This window comes from Lutra lutra, chromosome 8 (assembly GCF_902655055.1).
Source record: "Lutra lutra chromosome 8, mLutLut1.2, whole genome shotgun sequence".
NCBI classification, from domain to species: domain Eukaryota; kingdom Metazoa; phylum Chordata; class Mammalia; order Carnivora; family Mustelidae; genus Lutra; species Lutra lutra.
The window spans coordinates 53,090,693-53,110,963 of NC_062285.1; the positions used below are offsets into that span (position 1 = coordinate 53,090,693).

Genomic DNA, 20,271 nt, shown 5'->3' on the forward strand with positions numbered 1-20,271 from the left:
TGTGTCCTCCCAGAGATAAGTCGAGCTCCTAATAACGGATACGTTTGAATATGACTTTATTTGAGAACAGGGCATTTACACGTGTAATCAGTGATGATAAGGTTATGCTAGATTGGGGTGGGACATAAATCCAATGACTAGGGTCATTATTTAAGATGAGATTCAGAGACACATAGATACACAGATCCACAGGACCGACAGCCATGTCAAAATGGAGGCTGAAGATGGAGAGATGCGGCTGCAAGCCAGGAGTACTAAAGCTTGTTGGCCAGCACCAGAACCTAGAAGAAAAGCATGCAACAGTTTTTGTTCCTTAGACCCACCAGACTTCTGACCTCCTGAACTGTGAAAGAATGAATTTCTGTGGTTTTAAGTCACCGGTTTGGGGTAATTTGTTATGGCAACCCTAGGACAGCAATATGGTTGCCACAGCTCTTTAGTGATTAGGTGATTCTTCATGAGCTGTATGGTGGATGGGTAGGAAAAATGCCATGTCCTTTGCAATGTTACGCTACAGGTCCATTCAGCAGGAAAATGTCTGTTTATCATTCCTTGAATTTAGCTTAGTCCTGTGACTTGCTTTTGCAAAGAGATGTGACAGAGGAATATTGTGACAGTTCAGAGTGTAAGAATCAAGAAACCAAGAATGCATCCTCTCTCTGCCTCTTGAACTCCACAGTTTGCATGAGAACAAGCAAAGGTCAGTCAGCTGGAAGAGACAGCTATTGAAGCTGAGCTGATTCATCCCTCCTGAAGCCATTCTAGAGGAGCTTACAGCTAGTTGATTCCCCAGGATGTGGGAGAACCAAGTCTGTATCAGCAGAACTGCCTAGCTGAACCGCAGACTCATAAATAATAATATATGCTTGCTGTTTTAAGACACTAAATTTTGGGGAGCTTTGTTATATAGAACCGGCAAAGTGATAAAAGGTGCATGACTAATTCCAGATAATTCCTGGTTAAGGATCACATTCGTCTTGACTCTAACTAAATTGTTCCCACCGTAAAGCACAGTGCAGACAGCCTGAAAATGTTAACCACGTATTGTAACAGAGCCTACTTACCTTTCTTGTTACCCACGTGATGTATTGAAATCTCCCTGCTTTCATCTGTCTCTCTGAATATTAACTTCATCCTCAAGCTTCCAATATTGTTTTCCATCTTTCTTGGACTTTTTTACATGGCTCAGATTTCTACTTACTTTTTGGATCTTATCACTACACTGATCTCAGCAGGAACTCTAGTTGCAGTTAGAAAATATTCCTAACCACCCCATTAGTCCACAGATACCACTACTCTCAGTATAGTCCCGATACACCACCTTTTAGAAAATAAAACATGCATTTACTCACTGAGGTTTATGACCAAAAAAAAGTGATTAAGAATAGCTATTTTAAAAAGAATAGTTATAAATAACATTTGCTGTATGCTATATTTTAAAACTACAGAAAAAATGGTAATGCTATGATGTTGAGTATTTGTGGAAAATATACAAAGGAAACAATATCTGAACAGCTTTTTGTTTATAATGCTTAATTGGAGAAATTAGAGTGGCAGTTGGTTAAAAAAATCGGCCCTTTATTCCTTCTTCTTTTGGAAAACACCCACACGGTTGCAAAGCTAATGAATCCTTTCCCAGTGAACTTATCTACTATGTGAGAGTATGAGGTCGGTTGCAAGGCAAGGATTAATAGGGGTATAAAAAAGTTTTAAGATTGGTGGTTATATTTATTTTCTTGATAGTGGTGAAGTTTTCATAGGTTATGGCATATTTTGAAACTTATGAAACTATATACTTTAACCATATAAAATTTATTATAAATCAACTCTACCTCAATAAAACAGAGTATCTAATTTAGACATCTAATTTGGCTTAAATAAATCCTTAACAAATATTTACTCAGCAAAGATATCATGCTGTGTGTCCTTCTTGTAGGGATTACATTTATATATATATATAAACACCCTAATGTATCATAAAGAAACTGGTAGTTGCCAAAAACTTGCACAGGCATACAGAGAAGCTAGTACATAAATTCCTTCATTTAGTGGAGCTTACAGTTTAGTTAGGATGCTAGATGATAAACACATAGCAAATAAAGAAATAACAAAATCTAAGAGTGGTGTGAACAACAATAAACATCTATTATGCATAAAATATCAAGCCAGTTTAGTGTTAGTTATTGAGTAGTGGTTATCTTGATAGTATGATCAGGGAAGCTTCCCTTGAGAAATGCCCAATTCTGAGATCTCAGTGACGTGAGGGAGTTAGTCATGTGATGTTTAGAGAAAGAACAGCCATTGCAAAGTCTTTGAGTTGACTTTGAGTTGACTTTAAGTGGGCATGGGTAACAAAGAAATAGCAAAAGATCCATTCACAAAAACCAAAATGAGTAAGAAAAATAGTGGTAGATAAATTCTAAGAGCAATGGAATGACAAGAAAGGCTTGGCAGGGGATTTCAAGCTGCTTATATGCTCTTTGTTTCTTCTTCTTCTTTTTTTTTTAAGATTTTATTTATTTATTTGACAGAGAGAGAGATCACAAGTAGGCAGAGAGGCAGGCAGAGAGAGAGGAGGAAGCAGGCTCCCTGCTGAGCAGAAAGCCCGATGTGGGGCTTGATCCCAGGACCCTGGGATCATGACCTGAGCCAAAGGCAGAGGCTTTAACCCACTGAGCCACCCAGGCGCCAATTTGTTTCTTCTTTTTAACCTGCTAATTTGACCTATGTTTGTTGGGACAGAAAGCCAGGCATTCCTGAGTATTTTGAAGCAGACAAATTCTGATGACCCAGGGACCATTTCCCAGTGGGTCCTAAACCTTTATATTTTCTGATTTAGCCATGGAAGGAGCTCATTTGAAACTAAGGCAGAACCAATTCATCTGTTTGAGGTAGGAGAGGGCTGGTAATGGCTGCATTGAACTACAGATGTATACTCTTCATTGTTTTGTCTGTTACCTTTCATGTTTGCTTGTTGACACAACTGTGTACATATTATTTTTAAATAAAATGTTGATTGATGTAAGCAAATACAGGTAAAAATTTCACAATATGACAGTTTAGCATATGTACCTATTTTCAGGCAGAAAATGTTACACCACACTCACAGAATAGAACATAAAGTAAATCAAATCACACTTTCCTCTGTTTTTCCGTGATGCCCATTTCCCATCTGTCATGGATTCAATGACAACAAATTCAACTTTCCTCCTAAATGCTTCTTTAACTAGCAAAGAGGTCCACCACAGAAGGAGGGAGAGGCTAAATATGAAAGTTATATACAATTCATTGTAGAGATGATTTTACTTTAGGAGAAGGTATTGATATCCAGGGAAAATTGGGAAAGGTTTTCCACACGCTTTTGGGTACAAATAAACCTCTTTTTTTTTTTTTTTTAAAGAAAAGAAACAGTTCCCTAGCAGTAAATCTTTTGAGTAAATATATCCTGTTTGGGTCAAGCATTTATTATTTGATCATTTATTATTTGATCACATATGGTATATATATTATTTTTCTGGGAATAGCACTTATCTTTATTATAAAAGGTTATCATTTTTTATTTTGCTGAAAGACATTTGGTTGATATAAATTCTCCTTCTTCCATAAAAGTTCTCATTTTGTTCTTTTATTTAGTAGAAGATGATGTCACTTACTAATACATAAATGTTTTTGATCTCATTTTTGGACTTGTTTATTAAACAATAAAGTATTTCTACTATGTGGGAATCATTTACAAAGTCTTCATTTTATCAAAAAAAATATTGTTTAAACAATGGAAATTTCAGGGTTTTAATGGTCTTTAGTGAATGCAATTGCTTGAGTACTTTCTAAGTTACAATTTTCAGTCTTAATACCTAGGATCTCAAACTGGAAGACTAACAACAATATCTCCAAATTATCTGACACTAGCTATTTTCATGTAGAAACAGAATATCATTATCAATTATTCATAATTCCTCAATTATTCAAATCCCCAAATTTATTCCAACTTTTGGCAATATTTCAACTTAGTGAACTGTTATGTCATAGTGGAAAGGTATGCCCTAAGATTTTTCTGCATATAAAATATTGTAAAGCTCATAATTTGTGCATAATTTTTTATTTCCTACATTTATTTATCTGTACTCAGTATGAAGTAGTCAAGATAATACTTTCAGACATAACTAGCCATTATTTGAGCTAATACTTAAATTTACATTCTTAATACATTAATCTAATTGTCATTAACAGAACAGAATTTTAATAACACTGATAAGTACATAGCATATTTTGCTTTTAAAATATATTTATATAGAGGTATTTAACAAAAGAAAAAATTATCTACAAAAGCACAAATTGATTGAAGTTATGTAGGGAACTCTGAAATTTTCTGGATATAATTCTGGACAATCAGTCTTCTTAAGTTGGCAAAACTGCTCTTTTGTTGTATTAAGTACTTCTGGAGTTTTCACCTTGATAAGAATATATGATGTGTGGCTATTATTAACTTATTACTTCTGGAGCTTTCACCTTGATAATAAAATATTATGCATGACTATTACTAACTTATTACATAGTATGATATGAAAATATGTCAACATATGTAGTAAAATAGTAGTTAAAATGAAAAGAATTTTATTTTTTGAGTAGAAAAAGCATTCTTAGTAGTATTTCTTTGTGTCTGATGATGAAAAATATTAACAGAATATTCTGAAGAGCTGTATGGATAAGCTTAATTGGAACTTTTGTTTGCATAAAAACCGTAGCCTTTAATAAAGTAGGGCTATGCCTCTAAAAAAAGTAAAAAAATATTTTACGTTAAAATTTTTACCAAATCTGTACAATTTTCTGGACTCTGTATAAAAGATGTACATAAATAAGACTTTATTTTTATGGGTAATTTATTGATGTTAAAGCTGGACAGATAAAGTGTATATACTCTATATAACTGGAAAATAATTTGACTTTATGACCAAGTGTTATGTTGTGGTAAATTATAAGAAAGAAGAGGAGAACCAATTATGGTCGATTCCGATTGTTAGATACAATTGTATGCGGAGCTGAGCTTGAGCTGACATTTAAGGAACTGTAATTTGCGGATGGGCCGTTCTTGCATACAGCAAAAAAGCACAATCAGTGAGATTATTTTGATTTAATGTTTTGCCAAGTACTGACTAATCCACATATCTACATTAAATGGTGATAGCATTTATTGAGTCCTTGCCATGATCAAAGAACTATAAGTAATATGAATTCCTAACACTTTTTTTGTCTTTTAGATTTTTTTAATTAACATATAATGTTTCAGGGGTACAGGCCTGTGTTTCATCGGTCTTACACAATTCACCGCACTCACCACAGCACATAGCCTTGCCAGTGAATTCCTAACACTTCATTAAGAATTAAGGAAAAGGGGTGCCTGGGTGGCTGAGTTGGTTAAGCGTTTCCCTTAGGTTCAGGTGGTGACCCCAGGGTCTGGGGATGGAGTCCTGCCTCAGGCTCCCTGCTTAGCAGAGAGTCTGCTTCTCCTTCTCCTCTTGCTCCTACTTTCTTTCTCTCACTTGCTCACTCTGTCACTCTCAAATAAATAAATAAAATCTTTTTTAAAAAAACATGAAGAAGAAGAAGAGTTAAGGAAAAAATCATCAGGCCTGGAGCCAGGGCTCTGCTACTGCAAGGAGGGTACTGGGGGCAGGGAGGTGCCTGGGCCAGCCATTGCCACCTCACTAGGTGAGCACAGCCCTCTGGCAGAGCAGGGCCCCAGCAGCCTCAGCACCATGGGCCAGTGCAGCATCACTCCTCCAAGACTGTGCTGGTGTTTCTCAACCTTATCTTCTGGGGGGCAGGTGGCATTTTATGCTATGTGGGAGCCTATGTCTTTATCACTTATGATGACTGTGACCATTTCTTTGAAAATGTGTATACTCTCTTCCCTGTGGTAGTGATCATAGCTGTAGGAGCCCTGCTTTTCATTATTGACCTAATTGGCTGCTGTGCCACAATCTGACAAAGCCACTGTGGACTTTCCGTGTTTGTCATCATCCTATGCCTGGTTTTTGTCACAGAAGTTGTTGTGGTGGTTTTGGGTTTGCTTACAGAGCAAAGGTGGAAGGTGAGGCTGATCGCAGCATTCAGAAAGTGTGTAAGACCTACAATGGAACCGAACCTGATGCTGCTAGCCGGGCTCTTGATTATGTACAGAGACAGCTGCACTGTTGTGGAATTCACAACTAGTCAGGCTGGGAAAATACAGACTGGTTCAAAGAGACCAAAAACCAGCGTGTCCCTCTTAGCTGCAGCGGAGAGACCCCCAGCAGCTGTAATGACAATCTGGCCCACCCCTCTGACCTCTATGCTAAGGGATGTGGGGCTCTAGTTGTGAAGAGGTTACTAGAAGTCATGATGCCTATTATCTGGGCAGCCCTGGCATTTGCAGCTGTTCAGCTGCTGGGCATGTTGTGTGCCTGCATCATATTGTGCAGGGGTAGAGATCCTGCTTGTGAGCTTCTCCTCACCAGCAGAAGCTCATCTACTGTGCATAGTAGAAAACGCAAGCCTGAGCTTGTTAGCCCTGTTCTGATTTGGAAGGTGAATTGAGCAGGTCTACTGTGTGGGAAGCCTGAGTTTGTTTAATTAAAGCACACAGGTATTGGACAAAGCAGCTTGGCTCTTCAATGGGCCACCCTACTTCCCTATCCACCTAGGACTTTCCTTTCCTCTATTCTAGCTGACTCTCCATGTCCCTAAGTTTTTTAGTATAGCAGTACATGTTCTAATTTCAGAACCATTTGCAGTTTGCATAGTGTGGGAGAATCGAAGGCAGCCTAAGCTCCTTCCACTACCTCCATGGAATAATGGGGCTGCTGCCAGAGTGTCATCAGACCGTTTCAGTCTTCACGATGGAGAAGTCTTGACTAAGGTCTTTGCGGGGAGGAGAAGGAAGCTGCGGTTAAAGTTAACACCAGATGGTGCCCCTTGTCAGTGTCCTTTAAATAACATATATTGTAGTGCAATAAGGTAGCAACTGCACAAAATTGCTAAGATAGATTTTAGAATCACAAAAAAAGAGAGAAATCATTCTAAGCTTAGAGCTTCTGTAGGTGCACAGAATTATTATTCTAAATGAAAAAGTTGAAAGAAGAAAAAATATAAAACAACAAAAAGAAGAAAACAACCAAGTTCAATTTTAATTCTGTAGTTCATACCTTAATTTATATTTACTTTATTTGCTAAAACTGAGAGTTAAAAGGCTGATTTAAGAAGTCTATTTAGTCAATTAAAATCGACCCTCTAAATTTGTTTTAGATTTGTCTATATGCATATGACACATAATATATATACACATATACAAAGTATACACATGTACTCATAATAACTTAGAGGAAAAACAAAATAGAAAGATTAGGAAGGAAAAGATAAATTAATGAAAAAAATGGTGAGAGCAATTGAAAATGTTCCTAAGAAGCAAGGCCTTTGTTAATTATAAAGTAAAATAAGAAAATGTGTTAATCACTTCATGTCATTATTATTTTCTGTCTTAATTTGTCTGAAGTTACTGATGAGAAACCAGACATCAGTGGTAGAATTCATTCTCCTTGGACTGACAAATGATGCTGAACTTCAAGCTGTGCTTTTCCTTTTTCTGCTGCTAACTTATGTCTTAAGCATCATGGGAAACTTGACCATCATCGTTCTGACCCTGCTGGATTATCGACTCCAGACTCCTATGTATTTCTTCCTCCGGAATTTTTCTGTTTTGGAAATATCTTTTACCTCTGTCTTTGTCCCCAAAATGCTAGTCAATATTGGAACTGGAGATAAGACTATCTCCTTTGCTGGTTGTTTCACTCAGTACTTTTTTGCTATTCTTCTGGGAGCAACTGAATTTTATCTTTTAGCTGCCATGTCCTATGATCGCTACGTTGCCATTTGTAAACCCCTACGTTATACAACTATAATGAGCAGGAGACTCTGCGTTCAACTTGTCCTGTGTTCCTGGTTCTCTGGTTTTTTGGTTGTCATTGTGCCACATATAATGACTCTCCAGCTGCCTTTCTGTGCATCCAGTGTCATCAATCATTATTGCTGTGACTATACGGTGCTGTTGCATCTGTCCTGTTCAGACACACATTTCATAGAAATGATAGAGTTTATCTCTGGTGGAATTACCCTCCTCTTCACCTTGGTATTAGTGATTCTTTCCTACATGTACATAATCAGGACAATTCTGAGAATGCCTTCTGTTCAACAAAGAAAAAAAGCTTTTTCTACGTGTTTCTCTCACATGATTGTGGTCTCACTTTCTTATGGAAGTTGTATCTTTATGTACATAAATCCTTCTGCTGAGGATGCAGAAACTTTTAATAAGGGAGTGGCTGTCTTAAATACCTCAGTTGCCCCTCTGTTGAACCCTTTCATCTATACCCTAAGGAACAAGCAAGTGAAAATAGCCTTCAAAGATATGGTCAGCAAGATAACACTGTTTTCAAGAAGGTGAAACTAACTGAGGTTCATAACAATAATAAATAATAAATAAAGGTTTGAAAGACTGTAGATGTGCATTATTATAACATTAAAGTGTTTGTTGTTATATATTATCAATACTGTTCACTGAACACCAAAACAGTAAAACTATTTATTTAATGAAACCTGTTGTGTCATCACTTTATTTCTTAAAATTTTACAGGCCTGTAAGAAGGTATATGTGTGTGTGTGTCCTCTAACACTTTTGTGCTACTTTTCTTTATTCGTACCTTAGTTTTAAAGAAAAGATTTGGGAGAATTGTGAATATGACTTCTAATAGTGTGTTTTTTACAACAGAGCTTTTCTTATCTTATCCACTGCCATATAGTGTTCAATCTCTGTATTTGGTAATTGAATAATCAAATATACACCCAGAGGAAATCTACTTGACTTTGCTAATAACAGCTTAAATAATATATTAGTGAATTAACATAAAGTTAATTTCCAAGTTATATTATTCAGATTTAAATTTAGTGTTTCCACAATAATCAGTTACTGAGAACTTAGGCTACTCAATGTTTGAGATAAAGAAAATTCTGAAGAAGGGAAAATCAATATATGTTTGTTTTCTAACTGATAGGAAAATGATTAATAATGATTTATACACACTTTAACTCGAGGGAATCTAGGAAAGAGGTAAAGGAATGATTATAATTTAGGTTAATTAGCACTATACCATTATAGCAAATTCATACAAATTTAGTGTTGTGTCTAGTCATTGTTCTGGTTCTCCTTTAGAAGCATATGGAATAAAGCTATTCTAATGGTATCTACGGTGTTAATAGTTTTGTAAGCTTAAATCATATTCTATCTAAATTTCATACTAAACTTTAAATTTTGATAATTTAATATCCTCAGGCAGAATGTCCATCACAAGCTGATATTTTCTGAACATTTCTTGTCTATATCAATTTTTCAGGAAGCATGGGCCAGACTCATAGTATGGGGAATTTTAAAATTTAAAGAAGCCAAAAAAAATAAAGAAGCTACAGATGTTTCTACTTTAATCTCTTCAATGTAGATGAAGAAAATTGAGTCCTAGAGATATTAACAAACTTTCATTAAAGCATATAGTTAAGTTTGTACTCTTGAAGTCTTTACTCATCCAACTAGTAATGCAAAATCTACTAAGTTGCAGAGATACTAAAAGAGAGCCCTGGGAAACCATGGAGGAGAAAGATGATTGAAAATGTAGAACTTGTTAAATCATATACACCTTGCCATAATTTCATCAGAAAAAACACCTAAATGCCAGGCACATAGCTGATGTTAACAAGTGATTAAGTTTGATACTTTTTTAGTTTTTTAGATTGACGGGTAACTGATTCATTAGTTCCCTTGATTATTTGTTTTCTACATCATCAGTAGCACATCAATCATAGTCCCCCAAAACATTAAGTCACATTATGGTGGTTGTTCAATTTCAAAAGAAAATCAAACAATAATATGTAGCTGAACATTATTTGCCAGAGGTAATTATTTTTAAAACAGATAATATTCCATTAATCCCTGATTTAATTAAAATACAAAAGTAAATCAACACACCAACCAACCAAAAATCTAGGAATATTATGCTGAAGTAGATGAAAATCTGCAGAAGATAGGGAAAAAAAAGTTAATCAGGTAGAGGAATCATGACATCCAAAGGAATAAGAGGGACTAATAATTGAGTCTCTTAAATTAATTAGAATCTGAGTTGAGTTCAGGCTGGGTTACAGGTTTTGTTGCTGTTTTGTTTTGTTTTTCTTTGTCTTGTTTCTTTATTTATTTTTACAATTTTATGCAACTTAATTAATGCACAATAAAGTGCATCCAATAAAGTTTATAACTTGAGATTTGATACATGTACACACCTCTGAAACCAATACCAAAATCGAAATAGTGAACTTCAAAAGTTTCTTTATGCATTCTGGCAATAAATCTCTGGAGACTTTTAATGTTTCAACTCGGCCAGGCTAAGTTATTCTTCTAGGATTTCCCTTTCCAGTTTGTTTCCTGTTATAGTGGGCCACTAGATAGATTATTTGGGGTATTTGGAGAATGGAGTAATTGGCTAATTGTGGTTTATGGACTCACATACGATTTATGGAAATCATTTTACCAAAGGAAAAAAAAAAAGGAAAAGAATAGAAAATTATTGAAACATAGAGAGAAAGGGGCGCCTGGGTGGCTCAGTGGGTTAAAGCCTCTGCCTTCGGCTCAGGTCATGATCCCAGGGTCCTGGGATCGTGCCCCACATCAGGTTCTCTGCTCAGCAGGGAGCCTGCTTCCTCCTCTCTCTCTGCCAGCCTCTCTGCCTACTTGTGATCTCTGTCTGTCAATTAAATAAACAAAATCTTAAAAAAAAAAGAAATATAGAGAGAAAGATATTTGTGTATGTGTGTGTGTGAGAGAGAGTGAGAGAGAGAGACAGAAAGACTGAAAGATAGAGAGAGAAAGCCAGAAGAGACAGCAAGAGAGAGGGGGAGATTATTTTGTGCATATAAGATCAATTATCTATTTCAAGACAATTTGATACCATACTAGACCATATGGTAAAACTATAAGAAGCATCCTTCAAGTACGGAGCTTTCCAGATTTTTAAGTGGCATGTCACATATATAAAATGACAAGGCACTGTGATAAACTACAATACCAGCTAATGGAATCAACTTGAGAGTCTCTTATTTATTCAATCTCCATGCTCAACCCCAAAACTGAAGCCATCACCATTTTGGTATGCACATAAACCACTCTTTGTTACCAACTGATTGGAGAGTGCTGGTAGTGGATAGACAACCTCTGGAATCAAGCAAAAGTGAATTTGAATTCTATCTTATTAGCCATGTGATGAGTCTAACTTCCTATACCTCTTTGAAGTGTATTTTTTTTACAAGATAAAATCAGAATAATTTACTCTACAAGTTTTCAGGTTATTTTTTTAAAATCTGGAATATACTTATGCTTATGTTATACTTTCAAATTTGCCTAAAAATATCTCAAAATTAAAAAATAGTAATTATTATATTATAGATGTAAAATCTAAGGAACACAGTTAGCTCCAAGATGAATAAGAAGTAGCTTGTAAAGCATCAAATGTGATCTCTCCAGGTTGCATTTTATTCTTTTTTTTTTTTTTACCGTATTTCTATTATTTATTTAAAGAGTAAATAATAATAATAATAATAATAATAAATTTCTCATTCCTTTTGCACACACTTAGCTCTGGCAATAGCTTTATTTTTTATTATTATGTTCAGCTAGCCAACATTTCATACATCATTAGTTTTTTATGTGTTCAACCATTCATTAGTTGCATATAACACCCAGTGTTCATCACAACACATGCCCTCCTAAATACCCATCACCTGGTTACCCCATCCTCCTACCCGTCTCCCTTCTGTAACCCTCAGTTTGTTTCCTGGAGTCCAGAGTCTCTCATGGCTTGTCTTTCTCACTGCTTTCATTCCATTCAGGTTTCCCTCTCTTCCCCTAATATCTTCCATACTATATCCTATGTTCCACATATGAGTGAAACGATATAGTTGTCTTTCTCTGCTTGACTTATTTCACTTAGCATAATCCCCTCCAGTTCCATCCATGTCAGTATAAATGGTAGGTGTCCATCTTTTCTGATGGTTGAGCAATATTCCATTTTATATATGGGCCACATCTTCTATCTGACTATTGTGTATATTGCTTCTATAAACATTGGGGTGCAAATACCCCTTCTTTTCATTACATCTGTATCTCTTCAGTAATACCTTGTAGTGCAATTGCTGGGTCGAAGGGTAGCTCTATTTTTGAGGAACCTCCATACTGTTTTCCAGAGTGGCTGTACCAGCTTACATTCCCACCAACAGTGTAACAGGGTTCCCCTTTCTCCACACCCTGGCCAATAATTGTTGTTTCCTGTCTTGTTAATTATTGCCATTCTAACTGGTGTGAGGTGGTGTCTTTTTGTGATTTTGTTTAGTATCTCCTGGATGGCTAGTGATGCTGAACGTTTTTTCATGTGTCTGTTAGCCATTTGTATGTCTCCTTTGGAGAAGTGTCTGTTGATGTCTTCTGCCCATTTCTTGATTGGATTATTTGTTTTTTGGATGTTGGGTTTGAGAAGTTCTTTATATATCTTGGATACCAGCCCTTTATCTGTAATGCCATTTGCATATACCTTCTCCCATTCCATGGCCTGCCTCTTAGTTTTGTTGACTGTTTCCTTTGCTGTGGAGAGCTCTTTGTCTTGATGAAATCCCAAAAGTCCATTTTTGCTTTTGTTTCCCTTGTCTTTAGAGATGGGTCTTGAAAGAAGTTGTGGTGGCCAATGTCAAAGTGTTCTCCTCTAGGATATTGATGGATTGTGTCTCACATAGAGGTATTTCATCCTTTTGGAATTTATCTTCAGTATGGTGTAATAGAATGGTCCAATTTTACTATTCTGAATGTGGTTGTCCAATTTTCCCAACACAATTTATTGAAGAGACTGTCTTCTTTCCATTGGATATTTTTTCCTGATTTGTTGAAGATTAGTGACCATAGAGTTGAGGGTTGATGTCTGGGTTATGTATTCTGTTCCATTGACCCATGTGTCTGTTATTGTGCCAATTATGCTGCCTTGATGATCCCAGCTTTGTAATATAGTTTGAAGTCAGGCATTGTGATGCCCCCAGCTTTGACTTTCTTTTTCAGCATTCCCCTGGCAACTCAGGGTCTTTTCTCATTCCACACAAATTTTAAGATTATTTGTTCCAGTTCTGTTAAAAACATCGATGGTATTTTGATATCAGAGATTGCACTGAAAATGTAGATTGCTCTGAGCAGCACAGACTTTTTAACAATGTTTATTCTTCCAATCCATGAGCATGGAATAGTTATCCACTATTTTGTGTCTTCCTCAGTTTCTTTCATAAGTGTTTTGTAATTTCTAGAATACAGATCCTTCACCTCTTTGGTTAGATTTATTCCTTGGTATCTTATGGTTTCTATTGCTATTACAAATGGAATTGATTCCCTAATTTCTCTTTCTACAGTTACATTGTTAGTATATGGAAAAGCAAAAAAAAGAGATTTCTGTGCATTGTTTTGTATCCTGCCACGTTGCTGAATTGTTGTATGAGTTCTAGTAATTTGGGGGTGGAGTCCTTTGGGTTTTTCACGTAAAGTATCATGTCATCTGCGAAGAGAGAGAGTTTCACTTCTTCTTTGCTAATTTGAATGCCTTTTATTTCATTTCATCGTTTAATTGCTGAGGCTAGGACTTCTAGTACTATGTTGAACAAAGGTGGTGAGAGTGGGCATCCTTGTTGTCTTCTTGACCTTAGGGGAAAAGTGCTCAGTTTTCCCCCATTAGTTTATCTTATAGATCATTGATTTGATCTTCTGCCTCATTTACCCTGGCTGTTAGAGTATCCAGTTTAGAGTGCATCTCATTCATGGCAATTTTAACTTTGGCCTGATTAAATCTCATTTCTGCCTACAGAGATTCTATATTGTCACTAATGATTTTTTCAAGCCTAACTGTTGACTTCATGATTGCAATCCTAAATTCTATCTCTGACACCTTGCTTATATCCATATCAATTAGTTCTATGTCAGAGGACAATGTCTCTGGTCCTTTTCTTTGTTGAAGGTTCCTCCTCCTAGTCATTCTGCCAAGGGATGTTTGAACAAATGAACAGAATCCAAAATATCAACCATGACACAAGTAAAATGCACCTTAGAAGAAATCTGACGTGGTGATAAGCTACCACAGATATGCAAACAAAGCCAAGATGATCCAAAAAAATAAAAAAGTGTGTGTGGTGGGGAGAGATTATAATTTCTTGGGGTGGACAAAGCAGGGTGATCTACCTGTTCCTGCTTGATTTTTGTTCTGTGTGTTAAAAGACACTACATCTAAAACTTGCAAAGAAATAAGAATATCTATATATACATTGGACAGCTATATGTAGAAGTATGAAACTCGACCATTCTCTTACACCATACACAAAGATAAACTCGAAATGGATAAAAGACCTCAATATGAGACAGGAATCCATCAGAATCATAGAGAAAAACATAGGCAGTAACCTTTTCAAAATCAGCCACAGCGACTTCTTTCAAGATATGTCTCCAAAGGCAAAGGAAACAAAAGTGAAAATGAACTTTTGGGACTTCATCAAGACCAAAAGCTTCTGCATAGCAAAGGAACAGTCAACAAAACAAAGTGGCAACCCACGGAATGGGAGAAGATATTTTCAAATGACAGTACAGACAAAAGGCTGATGTCCAGGATCTGTAAAGAACTTCTCAAACTCAACACACAAAAAACAGATAATCATGTCCAAAAATGGGCAGAAGATATGAACAGACACTTCTCCAATGAAGACATATAGAAATGGCTATCAGACACATGAAACAATATTCATCATCACTAGCCATCAGGGAGATTGAATTTAAAACCACATTGAGATACCACCTTTACACCAGTTAGGATGGCCAAAATTAACAAGACAGGAAACAACGTGTGTTGGAGAGGATGTGGAGAAAGGGGAACCCTCTTACACTGTTGGTGGGAATGCAAGTTGGTTCAGCCACTTTGGAGAACAGTGTGGAGATTCCTTAAAAAATTAAAAATAGAGATTCCCTATGACCCTGCAATTGCACTACTGGGTATTTACTCCAAAGATACAGATGTAGTGAAAAGAAGGGCCATCTGTACCCCAATGTTTATAGCAGCAATGGCCACAGTCGCCAAACTGTGGAAAGAACCAAGATGTCCTTCAATGGACAAATGGATAAGGAAGATATGGTCCATATACACTATGGAGTATTATGCCTCCATCAGAAAGGATGAATACCCAACTTTTGTAGCAACATGGATGGGACTAGAAGAGATTATGCCAAGTGAAATAAGTCAAGCAGAGAGAGTCAATTATCATATGGTTTCACTTATTTGTGGAGCATAGCAAATAACATGGAAGACATGGGGAGATGGAGAGGAGAAGGGAGATGAGAGAAATTGGAGGGGGAGATGGACCATGAGAGACTATGGACTCTGAAAAACAATCTGAGGGTTTTGAAGGGGTGGGGGGTGGGAAGATGGGTCTGCCTGGTGGTGGGTATTGTGGAGGGCACGTATTGCATGGAACACTGGGTGTGGTGCATAAACAATGAATTCTAGTACACTGAAAAGTAATTTTAAAAATAAAAAATTAAAAAAATGAAAAAATCCAAATCCTTAAAAAGAAGTATGTATGTGTATATATATATATATATATATATATATATATATATATATATCAAGATAAAATTGAATAGAGTGAAAAATGTGCTAGTATGGGACATAAATCTATAAAGTGTACACACGACCAAAATTAAAGTTAAAAATGACTGAAAAACATAACTTGGGAAGTGACTATTCTTGATACAGGAACATGGTAAAAAAGAAAAGAAACAAAAAAAAATGTAAAGTTTTAGCCTGAAGTATAAACCAGTCATGAGAGAACATCTAGAGCTCTCTATATTATTTTCCCCTGGCCCTGAAGTTACAGTCCTGTGGAAATAAGCTTATGATTCACTTGTTCTTCCAATCTGTCTTCCGGGGAGGGAGACTGCAGCTCAGATTCTCAGGCATCTTTGCCTGGGTGTAGTTGCCCTACCCCTTGTCAGGGGGATGGGCTTAATGTGAGCTAGTCATCTTTCTGTTTGGCTTTTGTTCCCTGGTGTTTTTCCACTTGTCTTTAGAGGGTCAGAGCAAATATGGCTGTGTGGGAATCTCTGGCCCAGAGCCACAAGTATGTAGTCCCCCTTCTTCAATAAATCCTCCAGGCTAAACTATCTCCACTTCTGTGTGTACCAAACTCCACAGACTCTCACTATTCGTGCCTGCTGTAACTCTCCTGGGGGGATCTGTGAGCATCTCTGCACTTTGTGACTTTGCAATTACTAGCAGCTATGGGCTTATATGTGCGCCCTCTTCCTCAGCAACCAGGTCAGGGCTGGGGGCAGCCCCATTGTCCTTTCAGGGGTCACAGTGCCCTGAGAGCTATTGCCCTGTCATGGGTGCAAGCTGTTTTGTATCTCCCCTGGATGTTAATCACCCCACACCTTCTAGACCTTTTTGTGGTGTTCAGGCAGAGAGTCATCTCCCTACAGACCTGGCTTAAGTTTTAGGATGACCAAACCCCTCTGGGCTCACTGACCATAACTTGTTTCCCTGCTCCACTGTTTGGGTGCTCTATCAGTTCAGGCTCCCCCCATAATTTCTGAGTTTCTTAGAATCCTGAGACCACAATGATCCATCTAGAATTCTACCCTATTCACCCTCTGTACCTTTTTCAGAGAGGGATTGTCTGTCACTGCAGCAGATTTCTAAGGGTCCTGATTTTGTGCTCAGGTGTTAGATCACTTTCCAGTGGCTGGCTTATGGAGGCTCCCTCCCCATTCCATTTATTTTCTGATATTTCCCTCAAAGACTCAAAGTTCCACACCTCTTACCTTTCTTTTTTTTTTTTTTAAGATTTTATTTGTTTATTTGACAGAGAGATCACAAGTAGACAGAGAGGCAGGCAGAGAGAGAGAGAGAGAGAGAGAGAGAGAGAGAGAGAGAGAAGCAGGCTCCCTGCTGAGCAGAGAGCCCGATGTGGGACTCGATCCCAGGACCCTGAGATCATGACCTGAGCTGAAGGCAGCGGCTTAACCCACTGAGCCACCCAGGCGCCCCACCTCTTACCTTTCATAAAGTAGTCATTTTTCTGCTTGTAGAGATCCAGATAAATTTTCTTACATCTTAGCTTAAATGCGTGTGTGTTCAGAATCACTTTATAGGTATCATGCTAAATTCAAGAGACCAGATGAAACTAGGTCCCCTACTCTCCCACAATCTTCCCTAAACTTTGCTGCATTTTATTCTTAATCAACGTTATGTGATGGGTACCTGGGTTGCTCAGTCTGTTAAGTCTCTGACTCTTGATTTTGGCTCAGGTCATGATCTAAGGTTTGTACAAGAGATCAACCCTGAGTCAGGCTCTGTTCTCAGTATGGAGTCTGCTTCTCTCTCTCAGCCTCTCCCCCTACTCATGCTCTCTCCCTCTCTCTCTCAAATAAATAAACAAATCTGTTTTTAAAAGGTTATGTGATTTGGGACACACATGCATCAACATTTACTTATTTACTTTTACAGCATAAAATATAAAATAAAAATAACACCATATAATTTTTTATTATACTTGCATAGTGGTTTTTTAAATATCAAGACAAAGAATGACAGTGATATTTTAATTGCAACTTTTCACTTTTAAATACCTTTTTTAAAAACAATAGAGAATGTGTATCAGCACATAAAAAGACAAGCAAAGGTAAAACCCCAAAGAAGACATCATAAAATTGTTTTGAACTGATCAAGATTTTACCGAAAATCAAATATAAAAACAAAATATACTACACAGATATGGAAATAATTAAGTCTCCATGAACTAATACATAAAGTTGATTAAAATAATCGTTCAAATACTTGCTACGTTTAAATGGAAGAAGAAGAGAAAGAGGTCAAATTTTAGAACTTGTACAGTGGAACAGAAAAATATTTTTAGTATTTTTAAAGGGAAGGTGTTATTGAGAAACAAGAGCTAATATAAACATCATGACACTTCAGAAAGAAGTGAAAGGACAGATATGACTATATCTTGGATGGTGCAATGGTAAAATTGGGACCCAATCTAAGCACTTCTTCTGCAATTTTCCTCATTAACTTTCCTTATATAGATCTCATTATGATTCTATTTGAATAAAAACAGAAATCTTTGTAGCAAGTTCTTAAATCCTTGCTTTACCTGCTGGTTCCTTAGAGTATAAATGAAGCGGTTTAAAAGTGGAGCAATCAAGTATTGAGAATTGCCGCTACCTTCATTAAGGATATCCTCTGTTTGACTGAGGGTTTAATGTACATGAAGATGCAGCTGCCATATGAGAGGGAGATGACAATCATGTGAGAAGAATATGTGGAGAAAGCCTTTTTTCTCTAGGTGGCAGAAGGAATTTTTAAAATTGTCAAGGCAATGCATGTGTATGATAGAATCACTAATGCCGAAGTGACCAGCAGAGTCACCAAAGCTAAGACGAAACTCATCATTTCCACCCACGCGTATCAGTGCAGGGATTTGCAAGAGGGGAGCAGTGTCACAGTAGAAATGATCAATGATATTGGAGTCACAGAAGTCCAGGCTTAAGCCTAAAATGAGTCCTGGAAAGATGGAGGAAGGAAACCAGTGATCCAAGAGCTAAGGACTAACTGGATATAGATTTTGCTGTTCATAATGGTCGTATAATGCAAGGGCTTTAGATGGCAACAGAATGATTATAGGACAGGACAGCCAGGAGATAAAATTCAGATGCACCGAGAAGGAAAGCAAAAAACAACTGAGTTGTGCAACAGTTATAGGAAATCGTCTTGTCACCAGTTGCCATGCTCACAAGCAATTTGGAGATGCACACTGTTGTATAAGAAATTTCTAAGAAAGAAAAATTTCAAAGAAAGAAATACATAGGGGTCTTGAGATGAGAATCCAGCAAAGTGAGAGTAATGATAACTAAGTTTCCTGAGATGCTTAACAAGTAGGTGAGGAGCAGGAAGATAAATAATACAATCTTCAAATTGACCTGTGTCAATCCTGCTAAGATAAATACTGTCACAGTTGTACAGTTTTCCATCTTGACCTCCTGATATACTTTTGCTCTGGTAAAAATATTGAGAAAAAAATATGTACAGGTACCAAAGATAAAATATGAAGATAACATTGTCAAAATATTAGTAATTGCTTTTGGTAATGTAAGATAAACTCTAACAAAAGCTGTTACATTGCTTTTGAAGAAAGACAAATATTTTCTACAAATCTGATGAAATAAAAAAAACATCTTATAAATCATCTTTATAGCGTGGCTTGCATTTATGGTAATAAGGTAAAGAAATGAACAGACATGTGAAAAAAATTATTTCCTCTTTGCTCAGTATGTAAGGACTAAAATGTCATCGTACTTCTACTCAGCCCGATGAGTATATAAATATCATTGCCTCAAGGAACTGATCATGTGTGCAACAGAGAAACAAAATGATGTACAAATGTTTAAGATGGTTGAAATAGAAATCCAGCTTTGGATATAAAATCATCCTGGAAGCAATTCAGTATAACACCTGTAGCTCTTCCCAGGTTTGGCCTGTGCCACATCTACTCAGCTAAAGAACACACTTTCTTGGTCCTATCTGACTTTTTATTCCTACAAATCAGTGTGGTGGGTTTTGTCTCCGTTCCATCTCTTCATTTCTTCACTTTTATCATCTCCTATGCCAATATTAAATTTATCTGATTGCATAGTAAAACTAACTTGAAAAGGATTAAACAAATTCAGTGTTTCTTCTGGTTATAGTTCTCAAAACAGGAAGAGAGTAACACAGTAAAATGCAAAATAAAGTGAATAAGCATTTAGAGAGGGGGAAATGAAATAGGGAAGGAAGAGAAGGAAGACGAAAGAAGTAGAAAAGAGGTGGCACCGTAGGGGAAGACCATAAAGAGAAACTTACCATTAAGATTAGAGTCTTCTTCAGATGAGACAGGGACTGGTATTTAGCTCTTGGCTTTTTACCTGATGTGTAGAAATGGGTTACAGCAAAGCTGAAGAGGAAAACAGAAAAAAAAAAAATTCTAGCAAATTTTACTGTGATGATCAGTCACTTGGCAAGTGTTCAGACACTTGCAGGTAATACTGACTGACCCCAAATAATATGGGAAGCCAAAAGCCAAGCCAATTCAAAA

The 20,271-nt window shown here is 36.8% G+C and overlaps 1 protein-coding gene and 2 pseudogenes across 1 annotated transcript; 2 read left to right on the forward strand and 1 right to left on the reverse strand.

The window, feature by feature from the left end:
• Positions 1 to 5,756: 5,756 nt before the first annotated feature.
• On the forward strand, positions 5,757 to 6,576 carry LOC125106883 (tetraspanin-3-like; annotated as a pseudogene).
• Positions 6,577 to 7,537: 961 nt separating this feature from the next.
• On the forward strand, positions 7,538 to 8,476 carry LOC125107715 (olfactory receptor 2AP1-like). Its single transcript, XM_047743062.1, has one exon. It carries the CDS (start codon positions 7,538 to 7,540, stop codon positions 8,474 to 8,476), a length of 939 nt encoding a protein of 312 aa, XP_047599018.1.
• A 9,764-nt stretch (positions 8,477 to 18,240) lies between these two features.
• Positions 18,241 to 19,171, reverse strand: LOC125106418 (olfactory receptor 6C76-like; annotated as a pseudogene).
• Between the last annotated feature and the right edge of the window lie 1,100 nt (positions 19,172 to 20,271).